The sequence below is a fragment of the Aulonocara stuartgranti genome (genome assembly GCF_965226115.1).
Source record: "Aulonocara stuartgranti genome assembly, chromosome: 14".
In the NCBI taxonomy this organism is placed as follows: Eukaryota; Metazoa; Chordata; class Actinopteri; order Cichliformes; family Cichlidae; genus Aulonocara; species Aulonocara stuartgranti.
Window position 1 is genome coordinate 17,357,137 of NC_138950.1, and position 25,389 is coordinate 17,382,525.

Here is a 25,389-nt window from a genome sequence, read left to right on the forward strand (position 1 = left end):
TGATCTAAGGAGCTTGGAAAGAAAAGCATCTGGACTTCTTTAAGTTGCTTGAAGACGTTTCACCTCTCATCCGAGAAGCTTCTTCAGTTCTAGTACTGAGGAAGCTTCTTTTCAACATAATACAAGGGTTGTTTGCGCTGCTGATGTTAAGGAAATTCAGCCAGCCAGGCCTGAGGTTTTCATTCGCCAACTTGCTGTTTGGCCCGCGTCTTTTAGCGCACGCGAGAAACAAACTTCAAGACATTATGCACACATATTAACGCTCCTCCAAATAGTCACAGCTTTATTGCAGCATCTAGATTTTTGTGTTTTCGTTTGTTTTGTTTTTTTTCTTGATGAAAAAACGGATAGTAAACAAACAGATTGTACGCTTAAAACATGATCCCTCTATGTCGGTCACTGTGTGTCTCTTTTTAGCTTTTTTTTTTTTAAACAACAACTATTATTTAATCTTTAAACAACAAACAAACCGTTTAACAACTTCTACACACGGATGCTGAAGGCATAAATTGCACTATTTTATACAAAAAGCGTTTATTGACAATCATAACATTGAGAGCAAAGAAATGTAATATAATGGAGTCTTCTAAATGTCATTCGTTTTGGAATGGTCGTTTTCCCGTGTTTGTGCTGTAGTGAAGTGCACGTGACCGCAAGATGTGCACGATCTGATGTCCTCGTGTTGGTGTTGTTCCCACATCATCATAATTAAGGTTGCTCCAGATTCAACATTGCAAGTGACCAATCGCATTGTGGGACAACTGGGAGTTCTTGATGTTGATGTAGTGCACCACCTGTTAAATTGCTGCTCAGTATTCTGATGCTTTGCAAAAACTGCTTTTATATGGCTACATAATCCTTAAAATCCCAAGTGCTTTATTTTGGGAAATAAATGCCTGCGATCTCCCAAAATAAAATCTTATATGCTGTTTTGCAACAACGGCAAGCTGCACAAGATGTTTATATTTTCAGTCACCATTCTACTTTGAGTAAATTTAAAGTTGCAGTTATTAGACGTTGGGAAGCAGAAGAAACAATATAAGAATACTATGTTGGGAAAGAAGACAACAGCTGTTGTATCATGCCACTCTAACCCGTGCAGTCAAACTGAGTAGCTGCAATAACGGAGACAGGAAGGAGATTGCTTGAGGTCCAGTTATTGTATGAGTAACCTTGACGGTGGGACTGTGGGAAAACATCCCGAGTATGACAATTTAGGACAAAATATCCAAACATAACGTTGTTCAGCCAGTCCATAAAACCTGAACCTAACATTATGAAAGGAAACAAGGAAGGCAAGAATGAGCTTAATGTTATTATTATTATTATTATTAGTAGTAGTAGTAGTAGTAGTAGTAGTAGTGTTGTGCATACGCCTTTTGCACGTCCGTCTTGTGTTCACACCAGCTTCACGGTTTGTTTATAAATGCCACTGATATTCTCACAAGGGAGGTGTGGCTAACGTAGTATTTAAACTCATCCCTTTGTCAGTTTGGATCTCACTTTCAGTGGGTAATCAGAGTTCAAAATGTTCGTGCTTTGGGCGCTACGATTTGGTAAGTTATTCGACATCATTTGCCGAAATCGGTTTTGATGCGTTATATGGTTTTTGTGCGCGCGTGTGTGTTTTAATTGAATAATAATGCTTTGTGCTAATTTTTCAGCTTGGGTGATTTTTGCTTGTGGTAAGTAGGGTTAAGGTTTATTTATTTGCACAACACTGCATGATACATATTTGATATTATTATTTTTTATTATTTTTTTCTTGATTTTGTTCAAAAAAGAACATTATAAATGTTCTTTTTTGAACAACCAGAAACGACCAGAAACAGACGGTTATTCCTTAGGTGCGAAAACGTGTTATGTATGTCGATTCGGCAATTTACAGTAGTGCTGGTGAAAAATCACAGCTGGTAGCGTGACTGTGGGCGGTAGACGGATTCTCATTTCCCAGATCACCAAGGACTTTTGTTTTACCATTATAGGCTCCATTGTCGCAGTAGTCCATGTGTAACTCTCATCATGTAGAAAAAAATGTTGACAAATGAACTTGTTTTAGCCTTAACTAAGAAGCGACTCACGTGACTGTGCTTGTTGACAAACTCTGCAGGAGGAACCAGCGCAGCCTCCAGAAACAACTGTTATCGGTGAGCCCTCCTCACTCACTGTCTGTACTATTTGTGTTTTGTAGTTCAATCACTTGACCTCTCTTTACAGGTTAAGCTCTGCATTAGAAGCCATGTTTCACACAAGAACAGACGGGGAGACGTAATGGTTATGTAGACTGTAGCAATGCGGTGTTTTAAAGATGACACTATTATGATTTACATATCAGAATGTACCGAAAATTGAGAGGAAAAAACTGGAAGGGCACAATCCATTTTGTTTTTAAACTTAAATCATGGGACCAGAACTGATCCTGTGTCTGTCACAAAAGTGCAAACATTGCGAAAGCTATAAGCGCATGAACCAAACAACCTCACAAAAACTTTAAATGTAAGCACAGAACGTCGGAAGCATCTTCTAGAGTCTCACTTTGAAATATTATATGTTCTACAGCAAAAGCTGTATTTACTGTTATTTATGTTATCTTTTATTTTTAGAAAAGACTGTAATGGAACATGGTATGACATCCAAGAGGCTACTTGCTGTGAAAACAAACTTTACCCTGGTGCAAGTCTCTCTTGTTGTGGAAATGAGCCTTACAATCCGGAAACAGCCACTTGTTGTAAAGTACAGCATGAGCACGACATCATAGGTAATGCATTTGTAAACTAAAATTGTAGTGGTGACATTAACTGTGCAAGAAACTGAATGTGATGGAAAAAATAATGCTTTAATAGAAATTACAGACAGGCAATAACATTTTACACATTACTGTTTACATGAACAGACATCACATGTTCAGCAGTTACACTGTGGTTCTGGTATCCGTGTCTTGTTTTTACAGCCAGTGTTGACCAGGGTCTGAATGAAAAGGTATCCAAGTGCTGTGACCTGAAGGCGTACAACCCAGTCAATGAAATGTGTTGTCAGTCAACCATCACAGCAAAACCTGGACCAATGGCTGAATGTTGTGGTAAAGGTGAGCAATGCTGGACAAACTAGTGAAAAACATCACACCAAACATACAGCATACAATTAAAACATAACATTACATCTAAACCATCACAAGATCTCAGGTGTCTGTGAATTTTTAACAATCTGATTTGCTTGAGTGTTAAACACTGAGGCTTAGCTAGTCAGGCTCCTTATTTCAGTAAGGTGTAACAATTTTATTTTAGATTCCTCAAAGCAGCTTATTTTGTTTTTTTGCTTTATTTTTGTGAATTCTTGAGTTTGTTTTTTTCATTGTTTTTCTAGTGTTTAAATTTTGGATTCTCTTTTAATTTTAATGTTTGTTCTAAACATTTTGAGTTGTGTCTGAGTTGTAGCCACTGTTTAGCATTTATGTAGTTTTAGATTTCTCTCTACATTTCATTTTTCTAATACTGAGTTTGATTTCTTGTATTGTGTTTCTTTGACGTACTTTGATGTACTTTCTTTAAGTACAACACATCATCCAATAGTACGATGTGTTGTACTTAGGTAATTAGTTGCCTTTTCTCATGTCAAAGGCAAATGTAAAAAAAAGAATTATTTGACGTGCTTGAAACTTTCAGTTGGGTTGTGCCAAAGTAAATAGTGTTATATACAGTAAACAGTCCTTTACAGCTACTGGTACAATCCAATCCAAGAACCACTTAACTAAAGAGAAACAAAGGAAACAACAAAACTGAGATTTTTGATTCCAGATGACATGTCTTTGTGAGAAACAAAGATGTTTAACAAATGGTGATACAAGCATCATTGTTTTCAGTAGGACTATCAGCAAAATAAAGACTAAGTTATGGTTGAGTATGATTTTTTTTAAAAAAACATGTTTTTCCCCACAGAGGTTTTTGATAAGGATAAGCAGTTGTGTTGTGGTCCAACTGATAACAGGATAATTTTGGTGAGGAATTCTAGCCACCACCGGTGCTGTGGCCACAACCAGTATGACACCAAGACTCAGTGCTGCTGTACAAATAAGGAAAACATTCTGGAGATACAACCTAAAGATTCAGACTGCTGCATGGAGGACTCTCCAGCAGGTAAGCTCACGTAACTGCACATCACAACTATTTACATTTCAACTCTTAACACTGCAAACCACAACACAATAAAATATAGATTCAAATATGCAAAGCAAAACAAAAAAGTGAACACACAGACCATTTAGAAATACTAAGTGCCTCAACTTTGAGAAGCTGATCCATTTTTTTCTGTCAATAATTATCTGTCCTGTTTTGGAGAAGATACTCTCAGAGGGGACTGTTGCCATAATGCACAGTCTCTGTGTCCAGATTTTGCGTGTTTTCTTGGTGTAACTCATTTTCTTTACTATACTTTTCAAATTTGATGATGTTGACTCTTGTTGTTGCCCACACCTCTCTTTTCTCTCTCCATCCTGCTCTGTTTGTGTGCTACTGCTGCTGCAAGTGCTGCAAACGCAAGGCAGAAACACACATTGACAAATCACGTGTTGTGTGAAGCGAAAAAAAGTGAGAGAGGGTGAAAGAAAAAAATAGAAACATGGCTACCAATAGGGAGCCAGCTTTCCTTTCTTTAAAAAAACTATAATTGATTGAGTGATAACACTTTAATTATTCAGAGGGGAATTGTTTTACATGCTCTGGCACCATCATGTGCACCCCTTCTGACCATACATAGAGTACACAAACATAACATTGGGAAGACAGGTCAGAGAGGTATGAAAAAAACACAATACATGAGAAAAGAGGAGGAGAAAAAAGAACTTCTCCCAGACTGAGCTCCAAGGGGAGAGCAGTTTAAGAACAGAAAAAAACACCTCAGCACAGAAAGCACCTAAATCTTCAGGTCTTACGACATAAAATCACATGACTTGCAAGGGGGGTGGCGAGGTTAGGTATTAACCCATGTAGACAGCACGGTGGGAGTAAAGTACTCTCTCAAGTAGAACACAAGTTCTACTTGAGAGAGAGTGTCATTTGACCTGGTTAATCAAAAGTCAACAGTGTCCAGCTGATGCATGTGACCTTAAAGGATAGGAGCAGATAGTCAAAACACAGTTATGTCATCAATGAAGATTGTTGTTCTGGCCAGTCTTGGCCTTGGGTAGCCACATGTAGGAGATAGTTGTTTGGGTTTGAACGAACAACTGCATTCCAATTTCCAAGTTGGTCTGAATGTCCATCACTGGTCATCAGGTCTCTCAATTCCCATTGCAGAGCCATGAGCTTCTCCAAGATCTTATCAATATTGCGTTCAATAAAGACAGTCTGAGTATTCACTCATCTTCAATCGTGTCGGCCAGCCTTGTGGGGTTTTGAACAACTGTAACTACTTTCTTTGTTCTATGATAAAACAGGTCCAAGCCAGCTCCAATCAGCCAGAACTCTGTTATCATTGTTCCAAACACTAGACAAGGACATAGAAGCCAAACAGGAAAGATAAGGGAGGGAGAGGGAAATAGGATGCATCCGCCTCCGCCAAGAGCAGTAATAGATGATTATCAATATGACAACCGCTAACAACAATGTTGCTTATGCTAAACAGTAACAAATTTTGTATTTTCTATTTTCCTTTGATCATCTCTTATCTTCACGAAGTCCAAAACTAATCATACAGTAGTTAAAGGAAGGTTGTGTAAATTACTGTAGCTGATGCCTGTATGTTGACTTTCTCTTTGTCTCTGCAGTTCTTCCATGTGGAAATATAACCTTCAACAAACATACGCAACTATGCTGTCAGTTAAATGTTGTTCACAAATCTCCACAGAAGTACAAATGTTGTGATAAAAGTAAGTCGAGCTAATTATAGAATAAGCATTCCACTTAAACACAAGAACAGTATTTTAAAGCTATACTGCATGATAAAAAGGTAAACCCAGTGGTAGCATAACATGAACTTAGCTACGATTACGATACACTGTATGTGTTTCAGTTTTTAAGATCTGGATCTTTTCCACAGGGGCATATGATGTGGAAAAGGAGCTGTGTTGTGGCCCAAGTAATAACAAAATAATTCTAATGAGGAATTCCGGTAATCACCAGTGCTGTGGTCACAACCATTATGACACTGACACTCAGTGTTGCTTTTTGAATAAGGAGGGTGTTCTTGAGATTCAACCTAAGGATCCATCTGGCTGTAAGTCAGCTTTATGTGAAAGTCAGAACTTGCCAAAGACAAATTCATACAGATATTAGAAATCTATTTTTAAAAAGTGTTTACTTTTAGTAGTTTAAAAGTTTTATACCTAACTTTATATTTAATTTAATTGCAATTCAAAATCTTGTAAAAAAAAAAACAATGTCAAGATTACACTTTGTTCCATCTGGCACCATTTTATAAACCAAATCCTATTATTTGTTTTATTTATTTGTTTATTTTCAGTCAAAAGCCTTTATCCTTTATGTCCACAGGTGTGAGAGAAAAGGTAAGAAATACACTCCAATAAATGTAGGGTTCTTATTCTCTTTGTATTCATTCATACAGTGATCAGTAAAGAAACATTTTGGTCCTTTATTTGCCAATATGGGTGCATTAAAACATCCTTTTTATTTCTTTTTTTTTTTGTCAGACAGTTGAGCGCCAGTCTAAGTGGTAAGTTGACTAAAGGTTTTACTCTTAATATAACTTTATTCAAATGTCACAACATTCAGATTTCGTGGAAGTCAAAGTCCAAAGTGGTCCCAGTGGTAGGAACATTAGGAACTGTAATCCAAATACTGGAAGACTGGCTCAAGCAGATTCCAGGGACAACATCTGCAGTGTCATTGTTGTGCTGTATGAAAAGCAGAGGCAGGACACAATGCAGGACTCAGAGACAAAGGAATTAACTGAAGGAGGCAGCTTAATTCACTGTAACAAAATGCTTAAAAGTACAAGTATACAAAACTCAAAAACCAAGAGCTGGGGACTGAAACTAGGAACTCAAAACTAGGGATAAAAAAGGGAACACGCAGGCAAATGCAGCAAACTGGGATGACGCAGCAATGAGCAGAGGGAGACTGAGGACTTAAATGCACAGGATAACAAGGGGATGGGCAACAGGTGGAAAAAATCAGACATAACAAGACAAGGGAATTAAAACTGAACACAATGCACTTGAGACATGGACTATCAAAATAAAACAGGAAACACAACACAGAGACAGAGAGCGAGGGACAGCAAGAGAGCGAGGACAGTGAGAGAGCAAGGGAGACATGACAGGCCGGGGAGAACACAGACGAGACCAAGACAACGAGAACATGAACTAAATAACTAACTAAAACTAAATAAACAAGTAACTAATAACTATCAATACAAATGATTAAACCAGGAAGCACAAGGAAACTGAAAATGCCAAATAAAGACAAAAAAAACATAGATCATCACAATAATAACAAGTTGATGTGGACTGTTTGTGTTTATTTTTGTCTTTGTACATCCACAGCACTGAACCAAAAACACATCTCTGTGGGTCGTTATGTTACAATCCAAAGGAACGTCGCTGCTGTGAGAGAAATCAAGAATCTCACTGGTTCTGTGCCTCAGGTAACACCGTCTCCATGTTTGTTTGTTTTGATATGTGGTTGCCTTATCTGTCAGTTACCATCTCATGGGACTTACCCATCACTCTGTGATGCCAGCACGGCTTCCAGCAAAGCAGTTAGCTCAGTTTTTTTTATCTTGTGTGAAAGAGAAAAACATCTTTCAAAGAAACACTTTCAAACTAAATATCTTAAATCTGAAGTAACACTATGGCAGAATAGCACATTAAGAAACTGAGATATTGTACTTATTTTTGATGGATTTTTGCTAATTTGGAAGTCAAAAATCTCAAATGCAATTCCTTCTGGGAAAGGAACATCTGTACCTCTGTACTTCTTTTTTTGTATTTTTGATTTTGAATTGCACTTTGTATTTTCTGAATGTTCTCAAGTCAATTCAGGTCTCTTCTACAGAGTCATGCTGTTATAAGCAATCATTTTACATCGTCTAACTTGCAGAACTGGCAGAAGTTCCTCCAAATCCTCTATTTATGTCAAAGCATTAATAGGAATTTCATGGTACAAGTAACTCAAGTCCTGCGCACTACTGAGAAGTGAATGGCTTGATGTTTTTTTGTTGGCATGTAGTAAAATGGGTGCATTTAAGCTGTCATCTTAAGAAAAAGACTGCTATAAGCCTGCCAAGAAAGTGTCCTTCCTACCAAAATTTACCAGAGAAACATTTTTTAGGAATTACCTTTACACAAAAAGAGCAGAAACAAGTTGTGTTAAATTCTAATCTTAGGTGTGTGAATACGTTTTTTGTTTACTATACTTTCTTGGGAATAAAGAACCAAAAGGACAAAAGCTGTTTTTGTCCGACTTTAGTCCCCCAGGTTGCTGAAATACATAAAACAGTGAACAGTGTTTCTTCATACAAACTGAAAGATTTAGTACTTCGCAAAATTATGTCTTATATTTAATGACAGTGAAGAATGTCACGTCATACTTGCAGACAGTGAAGTACTATCTGTCTTCCATCAGGAAAGATGGAATGATGCGTAAAAGAAAAGCAATGCAATGACGTCTGAAAAAGGTTGTAAACAAGCCTGCATGTATTGAAGTGCTTTTATTTTCACTCTATGGATACAGACATCTAAATGTTTAGTAGCAACCTGTTTTAATGTAACATGTCTGTAGTGCCAATGTTGTCATTATGTGCAGCATTAGTGTAGGGCTGAAATGTGTCATAAAAAATCTCCTGGCATTTTGGCCCACATGACAACCGTAACTTATCACATATCTTCTTCCATCATCCTATAAATCATTAAGCTTTGTAATAAAAAATAAATAAATAAAATAAAAATGGTAGAGCAATGTTTCCCAATCTTTTGGAACCATGGCACATATTTCACATGAGTAAAATCACACAGCACACCACCATTGATCATTTTTCCCGGCACACCATGCATAGCAGAATTGGCTCGGTTTGTCCCCAGTATACCTTTTTTGCTTTCTTCAGACCACTACTCATACTAGGGCATTCATCTGGGTCAGAATTTTCTCCAGGATCCAGGTCAGATTGACTACTTATTCTTTTCAATATTTATTGCTTTTACACACTGAGTTGTCTCACTCAGCATGATTATTATGTAATTTCTCCTTGGTCTTCTTCTGTTTTACTGGCAGTTGGCAACCTATTTAATTAGAGGAGGTAGTTGTACTTCCCTCTAGTGGTAGATAATGTAATTGTTCTGCCCATTACTCGCACCGTTCACTTACAGTACTAATCAGGTGGAACCACATAATCTTCCACGGTACACCTGATCATTTCTCACAGCACACCTATGAGCAGCAGGTGGGTAGGAAACACTAGTTTAGCTTGTGTTTGAGCATTTTGTCCTTGGGATTAACCAGAGTGTCTGGCTGGGTTCGAAGTGCGCTGAGATGTCATGCTGGTAGGGCAAACTCCTTACGACACCAACTGACTGTAACCTACAATCCAGTTTTGAGATTCCTTCCCAGGGGCCTTGACGCCCACTCACATCTTCACTCAGTCAGTTAACCTCAATAGGTCACATGATGGTTTCACCTGAAACCTCTGCTAATAATGACTCACATCCTTTTTCACAACTTGGCCCATTTGATGAGGTATGGGATCAATAGTGGGTCAATGACTCTCTTAAGGGACAAATCCCACTACGGTTTAAGTATTTGGGACTCTCAGTCTCCACCATTTGTTTTGGACTGAAGAAGCTTGTCAGATACGAGGTGAAGCAAAGAAGTCTGGTCATTTTGTTTTTCCAGGCTCCTTAGATTACCAGGATGACCTGGATGATTGAGACCTACGCTGACATTCTTTGATAAATCCTTTAAAAACTATAATGAGATTTGAGAATAATTAAAGAATAATCATTAGAGGCACTAAAAAGATTACTGACGTAACAATAAACTTCAAACAGCAGCTTGTTTGTTTTAAAAAAAACTGCCTGGAGCTCTGAATGGGTTCATGAACTTTGCAGTACCCCTGTAACTTGTTATGTCAAGTTACAGGGGCAGTTGTTGAACCGGAAAGTCAGCCAACTTTTAGTTTCTGCTTACGAGATGTTTTCCACTCTCTCCACTTTCCCACTGTTTCTCTTTCACTCTGATTTTCGCACATTTGGCTTCACATGCTTCAGTTTTTTTGTGGTTGGTAATTCCTCCACATCTGTCTAATGTTTTGCCTTTCGGAGTTTTTCCCAGACGTTAAGGGTTTTAAAAGTGAATATGGGTTAAGCCCACACTAGGGTCTTTCCCTTCCTCTGAGGAGATTACATCACCTCTTGCTTACGTTTCGCAAGATATAAAACATCCAACTCTTGCTGGTAAAAACAAAGCATGATTTGGCATTTTAGCATTTTTAACATGTGGATAAGCAATACATGGCAGAGGAGAGGGAAGGAAGATCAGATTGTTGATTGCTTCACAGACATGACTGAGCTGAAATCTCAATTTTATCATCAGTACAGTGCAAAGGATGGGAAAATAAGCAGGCTCTTACTTGTGAATATGAAAGAGGGTATTGTATTAGAAAATGCAGCTACAAGTAAACATGCTGAATGTGAACATGTATAATTTGTTCTCTCTCAGACCCTTTGAGTCATCTTTTGTGGACATTATTCATCTCAACATGTTTACTCTGCACTCACTCATCTTTCCACCCTTCTGACCATCACACCTCTCTATTTAGGTCAAAGGAAGACACCACCCACTGTGTACAACCCCCATACACAAGTCTGTTGTGATGGATGTGTATCAGGAAAGAAGCCTTGGATAGATCAAGTAATGTTTTCATTGTTCTTTTTTTTTTCAACCCTGATCAACTAGATGAATTTTTCATTTCAGTGCAAGTCAACAATGTCTGTGGCAAAATCAACCCACTCTTTCCTTATGAAGCCAGAAGACCAAAGCACTGTTCCTTAAAAAAGAGAGAGAAAAATGTATTAAGGCCATACTAGTGAGATTTTGACTAAGTAAATGTTAGCACATACATTACAGTATTAAATTCAGTTAAAATAACTTAAAATGTATAGAGCTAACAACAGGGTCCCAGTCATTCCAGAAATGCAAGTTCTTTGTATGCACCTTCCACGAGAAAGCATGGAGCTCCACCCCGCTCCTTTTATAAAGTAACTGGGTGTTTTTAATGTGGTGCGTAAAAGTCATCTAAAGGCATACTTACCACTGCTGCAAAAGGATACCAAGTCTGGTAAGACTAAAACAAGACACATTATGAAATTAGATGTACTTACAGTTTTTTACAGACGCTAGGACACATTTCTCAATACTTAGGTCACTTTTGCAAAACTCCTCACACAGTGAGCACAACAGAAGTCTATGTGGGCTAAACTGAGGATCAGTTATCATTGTTTTGGCACAAAATGCATTCAATGACTACATCTCTCAAATTTCATGAATTATTTTCTCACTCAGACACAACAACTGCCAAGAATCTTTGTACGTACAGGACATTTTGCATGTGCTTACATACTGTTTTCAAAACTGTTAAACTTATGGCCAAAACAATAACACAATGCAAAACTTAAAAAGACAGCAAAATCCAACAGCAATATTTTAGTGAAACATATTTTAAATCTAAAAATGCAGTTTAACCAGCCACAGCTTATTCTCATTGTAGATGAACATCTACACAGGTGTTACTCCTTCAATTTTTCAACTCCTTCAATTCTGGCAGCCAGAAGATTCTTTCCTAGGTGTATTGCCCTAGATGACATAAGATTTGATGTGGATGAGAACCTGTGGCCAAATGGAGGAGACCGAGTAGATTAGCATTACTATTGTATGTGTATCAGTGGATGGTGTGTATACAAATTCTTGTATTTTGGGATTACTTAGTGCAAAAAAATAAAAATACATAAACAAATATTAACGAATTCTGCATGATGTCTGATTCATTCCAGTAACATATATTGAAATTATAAACAGAGATGCGTCCTTGATTTACACAAGAAAACACTGTGTAATGCTACATGTTGTTAGTGTTTTTTAGGTCATTGTTTTGTGGGTGACAAAGTGTGTTTGTCGGCTGTCAACCTTTGCTAGTGTTCTGGAAGAATGAGTTTATTTGAGACCTGAATAAAGTGTTTTGGTAGTTGTAGTGCATTTTGAATGTGAAATGAACTGCTTTGCCAAGCTGAAGGTCAGTTAGGAGAATTGTGTGAAGAGTTTTGCAAAAGTGACCTAAGTATTGTGAAATGTGTCCTAGCGGCTGTAAAAAACTGTAATGTAAAATTGTAACCCTTTTTCTTTGCTTTTAATATTACTGATTTTCAATTTTTCATCTTTTTATTTTCCAAAACTAATACATTTTTGTGTTCACCTATGTGCAATAAAATTTTAACGTTACAGAGACAGGTTGTGTCACAACGCTGCAATGTTACTGTATTATCTCTGATTCTTCCAGTGCTGTGGAGAGACGCCGTATGGCTCGGCACAACGTGGAGTTCTGTGTTGTAATAAGACCTTGTACGAGGGCAGAGACGATGGAGAGGAATGTTCAGAGATAGGTATTCCTTACAACCCGGCTAAAGGGACCATGTGTTGTTCTCACTTTCATGGCAGCCCAGGACAACACTGCTGTGGGACAGAAATTTACCAGCCTCATGCTGAGATCTGCTGCAATGGACACAGGTGTGTGTGTGTGTGTGTGTGTGTGTGTGTGTGTGTGTGTGTGTGTGTGTGTGTGTGTGTGTGTGTGCGTGTGTGTGTGTGCTTCACATGGATTATTAAAGAATTTCTTCTTTCTGAGTCTCTGACAGTATTTGGCACAATTTGAGATCAAATTTATTGTGGAAAACTGTCTGTTTGCTTGCCACCATTCCAGTAATTTATCTATTTAGAAGAACTAAAATATTTAGGAATTTAATTTATTGTACCATTCAATATTTTGTATTGATAAATGGGTTGGAAACCGTTGTAATGTTATCAGAGTTATCACCCAAATCAGCAGCTATTTATATCTGGGTTTTAGTTCTTCATTTATGTTCAGTTTTGTATCAGTTGAACTGGTTGAGTCTTGGCTGCTCTCATAAGTTCGTTTCTACTTGTAGTAGCTGTGAAAGTGTGGTTGAGAATGGCTCTGGGTATAAATGCATTCTGTGTAGATCCTGACGGAGTGCTGAAACTGCAGCTCCAATATTTTTCTTTCACTGTGTAAACCCTGTGCTGAAGAAATGAAGATAATACCTTTCAGGCTGAAATCTGTCAATATAGATAATGGCTCATATAACTCAGGCTCCAATAAGCTTACATTTTTCATCTCACTCTCCATATTTGATATTAATTGATACCTCTGTTTTCCAACCAGACATCCCAGACTGAGAAACATCCACTGCTGTGGGGTCAAAGCCTACAACATTAAAGACCCACAGATGAAGTGCTGTGCAGGAACACTGTACAATCTGACATCATTAGATGAGCATGGGGGGGATGCGCAGTGCTGTGGATCCATTCTGCAAAAGCCACAGGTAGAGTCAATGATATTGATGGCGTCAACAAAGTATTTTGTATTTCCTACCACTGCTTCACCCCCTTTAAACAGGCTTCTGCCTGTTGTAGGCACGAAACATGATTTAAAGTTACTTTTGGCTACAGTGGTTAGCATAACTGATGCTAACTTTTAATGCTAGATTTTTTTGTGAAGGAACATAAAGCGTATTTTTTGAAGAAAATTAATTGATATAGGTCTGGGGAAAAACTTAAGAAAGCAGCAGCTCCCTCCCACTACGCCATTGAAAGTACTGTTTAGTAATGAATGTTATACAACTGGAAATCTTCTAAATAGCAAAGTTGAATATCGGGGTTGCACCCATAAAAAGCTTGCCAAATTTTCTCTGCTAATGTTACAATGTTTTTGTAACAAAGAGCTGATAAAATATTACAATGTTTTTATAACAAAGAGCTGATAACTGAGGATGTAGCAAGATTATTGGCTTAACATGTAATGTGGCCTGACTGAATTAACACAATGCCTCAGTGACTGCAAACAATTATGTTTTTATTAACAATAACACATTTCTTTTCAAAACCAGGAGATTTGCTGCTCAGGTGAGGACAAAGAGGTGCTTTACACTGTCAAGACAGGATTTGGATGCTGTGGTCACCTCTATTACAACACCACTTTGTGGTCGTGCTGCGCTGGGAGGCTTACATTAATCAATGAATCAGAACAGGATCAGAGAAAGATGATTAATGGTCAGTCGCATACATTTAGATGTCCTCTCACAAAGTAGAACTTCATTTTGTGTCATTTTAACATGATGGCACAGCCCAGATTCTGCATTTTACCAATAATATGTCTATACACTTTTTTTTCAGAATACCGACATTTCTCTGTGAATAATCTGAACAAAACTTCTCTTTGCAATAAAGGTATGAAATATATACACATATTGGAATGCCATTGAAAAATAATGTGTATTTGTAATACAATGTTCTGCATCTCTGTTTAGTGCGCATTGGGATTGTGGAAAGTGTGTCTCTGCATAGCATTGTTTTCAAGAGCATGCTAAAAGTCCATGGGAAGAAGGCCAAAGTCAAAGCTTTGTCTTTGCCGTACACCCTGAAAATAGTTGATCACTGCAGCTCCCCTAAACTGATTCCTGGGAAGATCTATATCTTTAACAACGTTAATATTTTCACTGATTTCAATCATCAATCTGTTCTTCAATCACTGCATTTCATTTTTTCCAACTGTTCACCTTAGACCAGTAATCACATTCTAGTTACAACTGTATTCTTACTTGTGTTACAAAGGTCATCTCCTTGAAGACAGATTAGAAGAAGAGAAAATCATTAAAAGTGCCATATGGGCATTTCTTTCATTTTAGTGCATTGAAGGACAAGAACGTGCAAGTACAAACTACTTCGAGCTTGAAAGTAACATGCACATTGATCCCAGCCAAGCAGCTAGAGTCCTCATTCTGTTTATTTGGGACTGTAGTCTAACTAGTGTGATGGTACACCTAAGGTCATGTTAGAGTAATGCAAAAAAAGATAAGATGAATAAAAATTATTTATTTATAAAACTATTTAAAATGTAAAGTAATTAAGGAAGTAATAACTACTTTAAAATCACCAAGAAATGTCAAACTTTAATTACTTTAGTTACAATTATGTCTTTACTTGTGTTACTTTTAAAAAAAACAATGAGCAATGTGTAATTTCTTACTGTTTATGGGAACCATCCCATCTTTATGTAACAGTACAACATTCAACCTTACAGACCCACACAACAAAAAAAGAAGATATAAACGTGATCATCTTTAGGTATAGCCACAATTACCAGCAAAGTTAGTGGAAAAACAGCTCAAAATTTTCAAATAGCCAGTTCAGTAGAGTTCTCTGGAATTGACACAGTCATCTTAAGCAGCGGTCCCCAACCTTTTTATGCCCGACAATATTTTCATGGACGGACCTTTAACACACGTGAAAAGACCCAGGAAAACCGAGTTAACGAGCAAAACGATAACAAAATAACGCTGAAAACTGATAAAAACCCTGAAAACCATACATTTCATACCTGAGCCTCTACTCTCGCAGCCTGGTACCAAACGACTCACGGACCGGTACCGGTCCGAGGCCCGGGGGTTGGGGACCACTGATCTTAAGCACTGCTCAGGGTCTTAGGGTCCTTTTTCAGGTTCTTGACAAGAATTGAATCCTGTTTGCAGCAATGGATAGATGCTTCTCACAGTGAAATCAATGTATTGCACTAATCTCAATTGCTCAATGTTGTACACCACTGTATTTTTTGTGTTTCTGCAAGGTGAGCCCACTTAATTGTTGCATTGTTGCATACATGAAAAAGCTAAAACTGTTTTTTTAAGTCAAACCCACACTATTGAATGTATGCATGTATTATAAATCATATGTTTTATTTTACTAGCTAAAGCTAGAGAACAATAAGCACTTACTTCTGAATGCCATAGATGTTATAAGAATTGCTATTTCTTCTTAACTACCCAACTGTGTTCACCTTTGTGTAAGCTGTAGTTACTTTTTAACGAGAATGTGATTTACGTAATGTGATTAAAGATAGAGTACTGTAACTGGCAGATGCAGAGTGGGTACTATGGATGAGCCCCAGGGGTCCAGGCTCACCCAATAAAGTTATAGTGCCTCCTGAGCTGAATTGTATGCTATACTGTAACTAAGTTACACTAATTCACACAATTTGGTGATTAAAAAAAACGCCAAACAAACCTTGGACCCATCCAGGTCAAACTTTGGGAAGTGCCTTTCTCTTTGAAACAAAAAAAAAAAAAGAAAAAAGAAAGATTCGTCAGGTTGTGAAGCTAGTTTTAAATCATGACCCTTGTGGAGCAGGGAAATTATTTTACTGCTATTGTTAAATAATTGTCATCATTACCATTGCATTAATAATATAATCTGGAGTTTATATTGCATTCAGATGTTTAAACAGTGTGTGTCTTTCAGAGAGACTAAGTTGCAGGCTGACAGGAAGTTGCAGGTTTGCAGAGTGTGCCTTTTGCAGAACTGAAACCGAAAGCAGAGTCTAAGTGTAGGTTATTTTGAGGAGCATTTGAGGACGAGACACAGACAGTTAAGAGGTGACACAAAGAGCATGTGAGGTCAACACATACACACATATTAGTTAGACTTATTTAGAGGAGAGATCAGTTATGTCTAGACAAGAAAGAGGAACAATTCACTTTGAGACAAGAACGGAAAGTACCAAGCCATGAAAATAGAAGATGATTTTCTGGGTGAAAAGTCATGATGATGTTGATCTGATCTATGTATAAAATGTACCGGTGACGCATGAAGGGGCGTCAGTAAACAAACCCTGATGCTATAAAATATCTGTTCATGCTTTGATTAAGTCGAGGACTACTGGCTGTCTGCGTACAGAGTGTCTTCCCACACGTGTGTTCATTAAAATCATTGTTTGACCAAAGAGCTTCTGGACCAAGAGTGGTTTGTACTCTCCCTCCTCAATTTTGAACCTTAACATTTGGGGGCTTCGTTCGGTGGTTGAGGAGGGAGGATTGGAGGTGTAGACGGTGATGTATGGTCCGTTGTGGTCGGACAGGCAGGCGTGACCCGGCAACCAAACTGAGGGGACAGGCGCCTTTAAAAAGAGGTAGGCACAGGCCTGTTGATTTTATCCGAAGTGTGCTGAATTGGATGATAAAATTAAATGTCTATTCAGTAAAAGTTGCCGGTAAATGTCTGCTTTGATTTTGATGAGAATCTCATGACAGTACTGAGGATTTAAAAGCAGTTGGACTGCTGGTAATGATTGAATGCGGTTGGACCGCTAAAAGGAAAAGCAGTTGGACTGCTCAATGTTTTTAGTATCTTAGGGAATTTGGTTATTTTTTGGTTATAAGGTTGGACCTGCTTCAGTCTTACACTTTGTTGGGTGTTTTACTGTTGTTTCAAAGTATTATAAATTACTCAAGAACGCCAGTTGGACTGGTAGGAAGCGCAGTTCTCGGAGGTAATGCTCCCTCCCGGCCAAGGACGCTTGGCCCTGACCTATCGGCGAATAGGGTTAGTACGGTTGGCAACCGGGGAGAACTTGGGAACCTCCAAAATAGCTAGGAGTTAGAGTCTCCTTACCGTTTGGAACGGTATCTGCGCTTTTTTGGGCAGCAAAGGTTGGACCTTGGGTGTTGGACACTTTTAAATTGAGTTAGGGACTTTAGAGATGAGGCCAGAAACTGTTGGACAGATACTGGTTAATTGATTACAAAAAAGTTGGACTTTTATCGGTTAGACCGTTAACTTAAATTTTTCGAAATTCGGTAGGTGTTAAAAGGCATAAAATCTGTGCAGTTGTAAATATAAGACGTCTTTGTGAATATAAAATAATAGATCTCTGTGTGAAAGGAGTCTGAGGCAATGCTGGAGCTATTTTTAGACGGTGTGTGTGAGTGTGAAAATGCAAATGAGTAAGCAGTGAACTGTTTAAGCCACCGTTGGTTTTACAAATACTGCTGCAAACATTGTTGAGTGTGTGTTTAAAATGCCATTTATGTTTATTAGAGGACTATAAATAAAGTTTTGAGTTGCCGTAGTGGATGCATAGTAATTGACTGAAGTTGGATGTAGATATATAAATATATTGAGTGCACTGTGTATACTTAAGATTAACATATTACTTTCAGTAGTAACTTCTCTCCAGCAATAGTTGCTGGTGTGTTTTATTTTTTCAATTTCTTGTGTGAATGCGGTGACTAGAAGGTTTTGAATGATGAATAAAGGTGTGAGAGGTATTTCTTTGGTGATGTAAAGTAGGATGTTTTAAAGTTTGAAAGTGTTTTTAATTTAAGAGATGCATGAGTGATGTTATAAGAGTTTAGTTTATTTAAAAGGTGTGTGTGAGAGGATTATGAAATCATTGTGTGAATGATGCTACATTTTAGATCAAAAGTTAGTAGAATTACAGAGGGTTTGTAGATTGTAAATACAAAATAAGTTTGATTAGCCTGGAGAAACAGCAGAGCAGCTGCGTGCTGTGTGTGTGTAACAGGAAATGGTGTGGGTGACAGGAAGTTTGCATGCCCATATAAGGTGACGAGTGAGCACCCAGAGAGAGAAACAGATGAGCTAAACTCTAGGCAGATTAAGTATGGAGGTTTTGAGAAAAGAAATGAAAAGGATATTAATTGTATGTTTTAGTGTGTCAAAACAGATTACAGATAAATAAAGGTGGACTTCTCTCAACCTGGAATTTTGAGTACGGCGCCAAAACCACTAGAGTAGCATAATTGGGAGAAAACAGGCCAGATTTTGGCTTAAAATTTTACAGCTTGACCTCGCACTTGTCCCCATCCTGAGAAGAAGCTCAAAGGACAGTTAATCTCCTGATGAAGACCGACAGAACATCGTGGACTTGAGAAGAATTAATAGCAGGCAAAAGACAGTGCAACGGAAACCACACTGACGACACCAGCAGCAGCATGAAAGGAACCACGAGGTGGAAACATGTACTGTAAATTACAGGCTGGGCAGTTGAACAGTGGGATAATGAACGGTGGTAAAGCACTGGACACTGATTGTCAGATTTGCCATGCTTGGAGTAATCTTGAAAGAGATGACTGAGAGGATCAACAGGAAAGAAGAAACCACGTGATGAACCATGCACGGTGGACAGCAGGCTGGTAAGAACAGTGTGACATGACTGTTTAAAGGCACTGAATGTGGTATTTTGCCAGGCTGGGACTTGATCCAAAAGGAAAATACTGAAGAGAAACAGAGAAGAAACAGACTGTGTTTGCTGGAATTCAAGACAACAAAAGGACACTGAGAGAAGAGGACGGTGACCAGTGAGAGGCGAAGCAGGACGACTTCGACTGTGAGAATAGAGGGTGTAATTGGACTGAAAGTGAAGCTTGAACTCATGATGGTTTAGAGATGTCCACCGTCACAAACAAAGAGGTAAACAAGAATAGAAAACACACATACACAAAGTGTTACATGTGAAATTATTTCTGGAAAGAATCAGAAGTGAGATAGTTTTGAATTAAGAAATCAGAGAAAAGATGCATGAATTAAACCTGACTATAACATATAGAGGCAATGAAGAAAGCAGCTTACACTTACTGAACATTAACAAAATACATAGGAAAAGCAATGAAGACCTGCTTACACGTATATACATAACATAAGTTGGGATCTCTGACCAGAGAGAGGGAAAAGGGTAGTTTAAGTACTTATGATAATAATGAAAATGTCTCAGTTGTGTTTCTATAGGGGCGAAACAGATCTGGATCAATTTTCCACGTGCAGCGGTCGGAAGAAACCTGTAGGTTAACTTGACTGGACATGCCAAGGCAAGTTTCTGGTTGAATTGTTTACAGCGCCATGTCTCCATAAACCTGACAAGTGGGCCCTAGCTTCTGGCTGAGGAGCAGGAATAAGGTGGGAACTTAAAATTTGGGTTAGCAAATTTGGGAAAGAGAACTGACGGCTTAAGTGGAGAATTGTGCAGGAGTCTGACACACTGCAAAAGCAACATATGCAAATTCACATACACAAACAGAAAATGCATTAACCTTATAAAGACAAGACAAGCTCATGGAGATTAATGCAGAGATACAGATTAAACCTGGCTAAGAACACAAACATATGCAATGAAGAACAGCTTGCTATTTTGTATGAATGATACAATGGTGTGAATGTTTAATAAAATGCATTTGAATTTGTAATTGAGGAATAGAAGAAGCCATATGACAAAGGGAGTTATGAAAACAAAAAAGTGATTAAAGTAGTATTAAAAATAGTGACTTAGGAGTGCTCTCGTACTGAGTGATCAAAACCAGTGATCACTGTAGAAAGAAATAACATAATTTAATAAGTTGGGAATGTTTAAACATATGTTTCTGTTGTTACAGCTTTTTGAGAGATGACTCAGTATGCACATTAGCTGGAGTGAGTGGTGACGTAGGAGCTTCCTGTATGTGTGTGACTGAGGAAGTGACTTTCAGGAGAGGAAGCATGGCAGACAAGAGAAGTGCAGATGTGGGTAGGAAATTTATAGTTTAGTGATATGTTGTTGTAAGGGGGTTATGTTTTATGCTGAATTGAAGTATGTTACAGAGCATAAGGGGGTGATTTTTGTGTGCAAATTGTGTGGTTTTAATGAGACTTTCGGTGTATTGAGGAGGTGAAATTATGTGGTGGCAAGACTTGTGTGTTTAAGGTTGTTGAGGTTGTTGTGGTGAGGGGTTGATTCTGTCAGTTAGGTTGTTGTTGTTATTTTTGTTTTTAATAGAGGGAGTTTTAGGAAACATGGACATGTCTAAAAATTGGGCCCATTATTTTGTAACAGTGCACTTAAAGAAAACCTGTCAGGTGATTTTGTCAGCTCTATTTTTTCATTTCTGTTTTAAGCAGGCCTGCAACAGTGAATAACGGCGCTGAAAATATAAGGGGGCTTTCCAGATTTCTATTGGCTGAGGAGAAAGCTACCTGTGGGGACTGATCAAGGTCGTAAGTCCCTGTAAAAAGGATTTTATGCGAGTCAATCCAGTCCAAAAGCATAAAGAAATATTTTCCTATGGAAAATAAAAAATGACTGAGCTCATTTTGCTGAGGGTGGAGAATCTGACGCGGGAAGCTCCACTATCAGCAAATACATGGTGTGACTGCATGTGAGTGAATGTGTGACTGCATGTGAGTGAATGTGTGACTGAATGTGAGTGAGGATGAATTAATGTGGACAAACAATTTGTTTTTACCAGAGAAAATTTCTGTTTTGTTTTGTTGACTGGGGTTAGATTATGGGATTATAGTATATTGTTGGGAGAATGCCAAATGTTAAAGGGGAAATATTTTTTGATGTAACTCAGTTACCATTAATTGTAGAAACACATGACTGATAACTGTTCTGTTTTAAGTTTATTTTTATGATATAGATTGGAACATGAGTGGGGAAAACTGAGCATTTTTAAGTTTTGTATAGTATCTTGACACATGAAATGTATCAAGATAAAGGGGGGTTTAGGGTTTAATAATTTAATTGTTTAATAATTTAGGATCATTTGTGAATGTGTGTGAATGTGTGTGTGAATGGGTGGATGACTGGATATGTAAAGCGCTTTGGGGTCCTTAGGGACTAGAAAAGCGCTATATAAATACAGGCCATTTACCATTTTACCATCATTTTAGGACCTTTTGGGTTTTTGATCATTTGGATATGGTAAAACTGAAACTGTTATTTTTAAGTTAAGGTTAAAGGATTAAAAGTGAACTTGTCACGGTTTGCGAGGCAAGCCGTGTGGAGTTGTAGAAAAGGACCCAAAAGGCGGCAGCTCTGGTGCAGGTGAATATTTATTTACAACGGTGGGCACAAAACAGCACTGGTGGAAAAACAAGAAACCGGAAACCTAAACTGGGTAAGCTAATAACACAAACCAGAAACGAGGATGCAGGGAGGTCCGGGGAAATACACAAGAGACGCAGGGAGACCGAGGGGAAACAACACAGACGAACCAGTAACTACCATAACAGAAGACACAACTTAAATACACCCAGAGAACACAGGGAGATTACACACAGGTGGGGAACACAGGTGACACTGATAAACATAACGAGACAGGGCAGGAGTGAACACAACATTACGCATACTGACGAGAGACTGTCAAAGTAAAACAGGAAGTACACAGAGGTTCAGACAGGAGGAGAGAAAGCACGGGGAGAACACAGACATAACAGGCTGGGGGAAACATGGAATAAACACAAAGAGAGACGAGAGCTCATAAATAGACAGAGGGGCACAAGGGGGTAAGAGTCACAAAGGGAAAAAACACTTAGGGAACACCACAACAGGACACCTCAGAAAACCTGGCCTAAATAAGGAGCGAAAATACAAGGAACCAAGAATACTGGGCCAACATGGCCCAGGACCATGACAGAACTGAATCCTGTTTAGAAGATACAATGCCGGTTTTTCAAAGCTGTGAATAAATCTTAGAGGGAAAATTAGTGAGGGTTGAAGGAGTAGAACAGGTTTGATTTTTTTGATCTTTAGAAGAAGTGGTTATAATGTAGGCGTACACATACAGATATTACATAGGTTTATCTTTAGGATAAAGGGGGAGCTTATAAATAGAAATGATTTTTATACATATTGCATTTTGTGCTTTTAAAGGAGTTGTGGCTCAAATTTGTCTCTGGAGGGTCACGAGCCTTTGGCTAGCGCTATGATTAGCCAATCTACTGTGAGGATAATATGAGTTCATGAAGGATTGCACACGCTTACAGACACAGAGTTAAGAAACACACATGACAGTATTGATTCCAGGCAACAGGCCTCAAATTCATTTAGCTTTTAACTGAACTTAAAGAAGGACCAAAGAGGAAGGAAAGCATATATTTTGGTTAAGTCTGATAAACTAGAATTAGGAGGTATTGTTACATTAAAGGAGCAAAATGAAATAAAAAGGCTATACCAAAAACAGGTGATAACATAGGAAATGTGAGGTTAAAATGAAGTTAACACATAGGAGTTGTTTTTAGGCAGCATTTAGCTATGATGAAATGTATACAGGAGTAATTGCTTATATGCTTAAACTTAATTGATTAAAGTGGTTGTTTTCTTTTGGAGTAGAGGAACTTGCAGCAGCGACAATTTGTGCACAGGATGTTGATGATCAGATAAGGGAAAAATAGAGCGAGCAACCGGACGTGAAAGCAGGGCTTAAAGAGTTTAAAGGGGTGAGTAACGTTGAAGAATATATATACATATAAGTCAATAAGTTGAGAAGATAATTAGGATCAGGCTTTTGATTAAAGAGTCCCAGATAGGATAGGTTAGGGAGGTGCAGGAAAAGGTGTTTTGTTTCCTTTGCAGAAGATCTCGGCGACCACAGGAGGGACGAGGATCCTGGAGATCTCGAGGTCCGAGACCACCAGAGAGGGTCTGAGCGAGGACACAATGTATTGCGACCTCTGGTGTTCCAGAGGTCGAGAGAGGGAGTGTGGAGCAGGGAAATTATTTTACTGCTATTGTTAAATAATTGTCATCATTACCATTGCATTAATAATATAATCTGGAGTTTATATTGCATTCAGATGTTTAAACAGTGTATGTCTTTCAGAGAGACTAAGTTGCAGGCTGACAGGAAGTTGCAGGTTTGCAGAGTGTGCCTTTTGCAGAACTGAAACCGAAAGCAGAGTCTAAGTGTAGGTTATTTTGAGGAGCATTTGAGGACGAGACACAGACAGTTAAGAGGTGACACAAAGAGCATGTGAGGTCAACACATACACACATATTAGTTAGACTTATTTAGAGGAGAGATCAGTTATGTCTAGACAAGAAAGAGGAACAATTCACTTTGAGACAAGAACGGAAAGTACCAAGCCATGAAAATAGAAGATGATTTTCTGGGTGAAAAGTCATGATGATGTTGATCTGATCTATGTATAAAATGTACCGGTGACGCATGAAGGGGCGTCAGTAAACAAACCCTGATGCTATAAAATATCTGTTCATGCTTTGATTAAGTCGAGGACTACTGGCTGTCTGCGTACAGAGTGTCTTCCCACACGTGTGTTCATTAAAATCATTGTTTGACCAAAGAGCTTCTGGACCAAGAGTGGTTTGTACTCTCCCTCCTCAATTTTGAACCTTAACACCCTATTCAAAGGTTTCGAAATAAATGGAAATCTGTTCAAGATATTTACTTAGGTTTATTGAGCCACTTCTGCACTTCTGTCTCTTTTCCTCTGCAATATAAGACAGATGCATTTTTTTTTAAATATTTCTCTGTGAATGTTTGGTGCTATGCATGTATTTATATTTAATTTTTCTATAGAATAGTAATGTGACTTGTGTTGAATGACTCCTGTCAAAGTTGGTTGTTCTTCCAGTTCATATGGTCTGCAATTGACCCAGGGTAAAGGTTTGCCATTTTTGTACTGTATATTGCTTTATTAGAAGTTGCTGACATCTGTCATTTTTTGAGTTGATTTATTAAAGAAAACAATATTGTACTCATAAATGCACATTTATTATTGTCTAATTCTGTCTTCCAACAAACCGATGTAGTTCAAGGGCTTAAAATGAATCCATTAAAATACATAAGACTGGGGCCAGTTTTTTGCACCACCATCTTAAATACAGTAGCCAAGATGAATATTGCCAATCCATCTAACTACGATTTATGTATGTGGCTATGTACTGGTCACATGTGGACAACAGAACTCACTGACATTTGCATACTATGGAGACAAAGTTTAAGACTTGAATTAGGAGAAGTAAGAAAGCAGAATTAAGTTGAAGGCAATCTACTAGTAATTGGCGGAACCACAAAGAGGAACACAACATAGATTTTCCAAAGAAGGTTTGACTGTTGTACTAAATTTTGTATATATTTAAGTTTATTTAAACCACTTTCTAATGCATTGAACTATAATCTTGAAGGCAGAGTGATCAAACGGTATTAAATGTCAAAATTATTCTATACATGTGTAGCCCTGTCTGAAATTATTCAGGCTTACAGGGTAAAGAAAAAAAAGTCTACTGTTATAAAAAAATGGTTAAAATATAAATAGTTGATAAAAGGTTTAAAATCATATGCTTTGGTACAAATGTGTTTCATTTACAGTTAAGAGTCCAATAAATAAAAGGGTTTCATGATTTAGAGTTCATTTTCTGTGCAGAATCAATATGTTGGGGTGTAACCTAAGTTTATTTACCCATCTAATGTCAGTTACCTCAATGTTGTATTGTCATTGGTTGTTGTGCTGACGAGCCAGTCAATGTCACTCTTCTATGTTATGGGGGCGGGACGAGTGGTAATGTTTGTGTGAATCTGTG

The 25,389-nt window shown here is 38.0% G+C and overlaps 1 protein-coding gene across 3 annotated transcripts; it reads left to right on the forward strand.

Annotated features, from left to right (window-relative positions):
- Positions 1-1,473: 1,473 nt before the first annotated feature.
- On the forward strand, positions 1,474-17,018 carry LOC309687065 (uncharacterized protein). 3 transcript variants are annotated; one of them, XM_082501745.1, is made up of 9 exons: positions 1,474-1,556; positions 1,665-1,685; positions 2,111-2,147; positions 2,604-2,758; positions 2,951-3,085; positions 3,936-4,133; positions 5,762-5,863; positions 6,034-6,210; positions 6,644-6,666. In XM_082501745.1, the coding sequence occupies exons 1-9, from the start codon at positions 1,529-1,531 to the stop codon at positions 6,649-6,651; spliced, it is 861 nt and encodes a 286-aa protein (XP_082357871.1). In that variant the 5' UTR covers positions 1,474-1,528; the 3' UTR covers positions 6,652-6,666. The 3 variants fall into 3 exon arrangements, with proteins under 3 accessions (XP_082357871.1, XP_082357870.1, XP_082357869.1); XM_082501744.1 differs by lacking the exon at positions 6,644-6,666 and adding an exon at positions 6,457-6,499; XM_082501743.1 differs by lacking the exons at positions 1,474-1,556; positions 1,665-1,685; positions 2,111-2,147; ... (3 more) ...; positions 5,762-5,863; positions 6,034-6,210 and adding exons at positions 6,461-6,499; positions 7,499-7,599; positions 10,768-10,859; ... (3 more) ...; positions 14,415-14,468; positions 14,549-17,018.
- Positions 17,019-25,389: the final 8,371 nt, after the last annotated feature.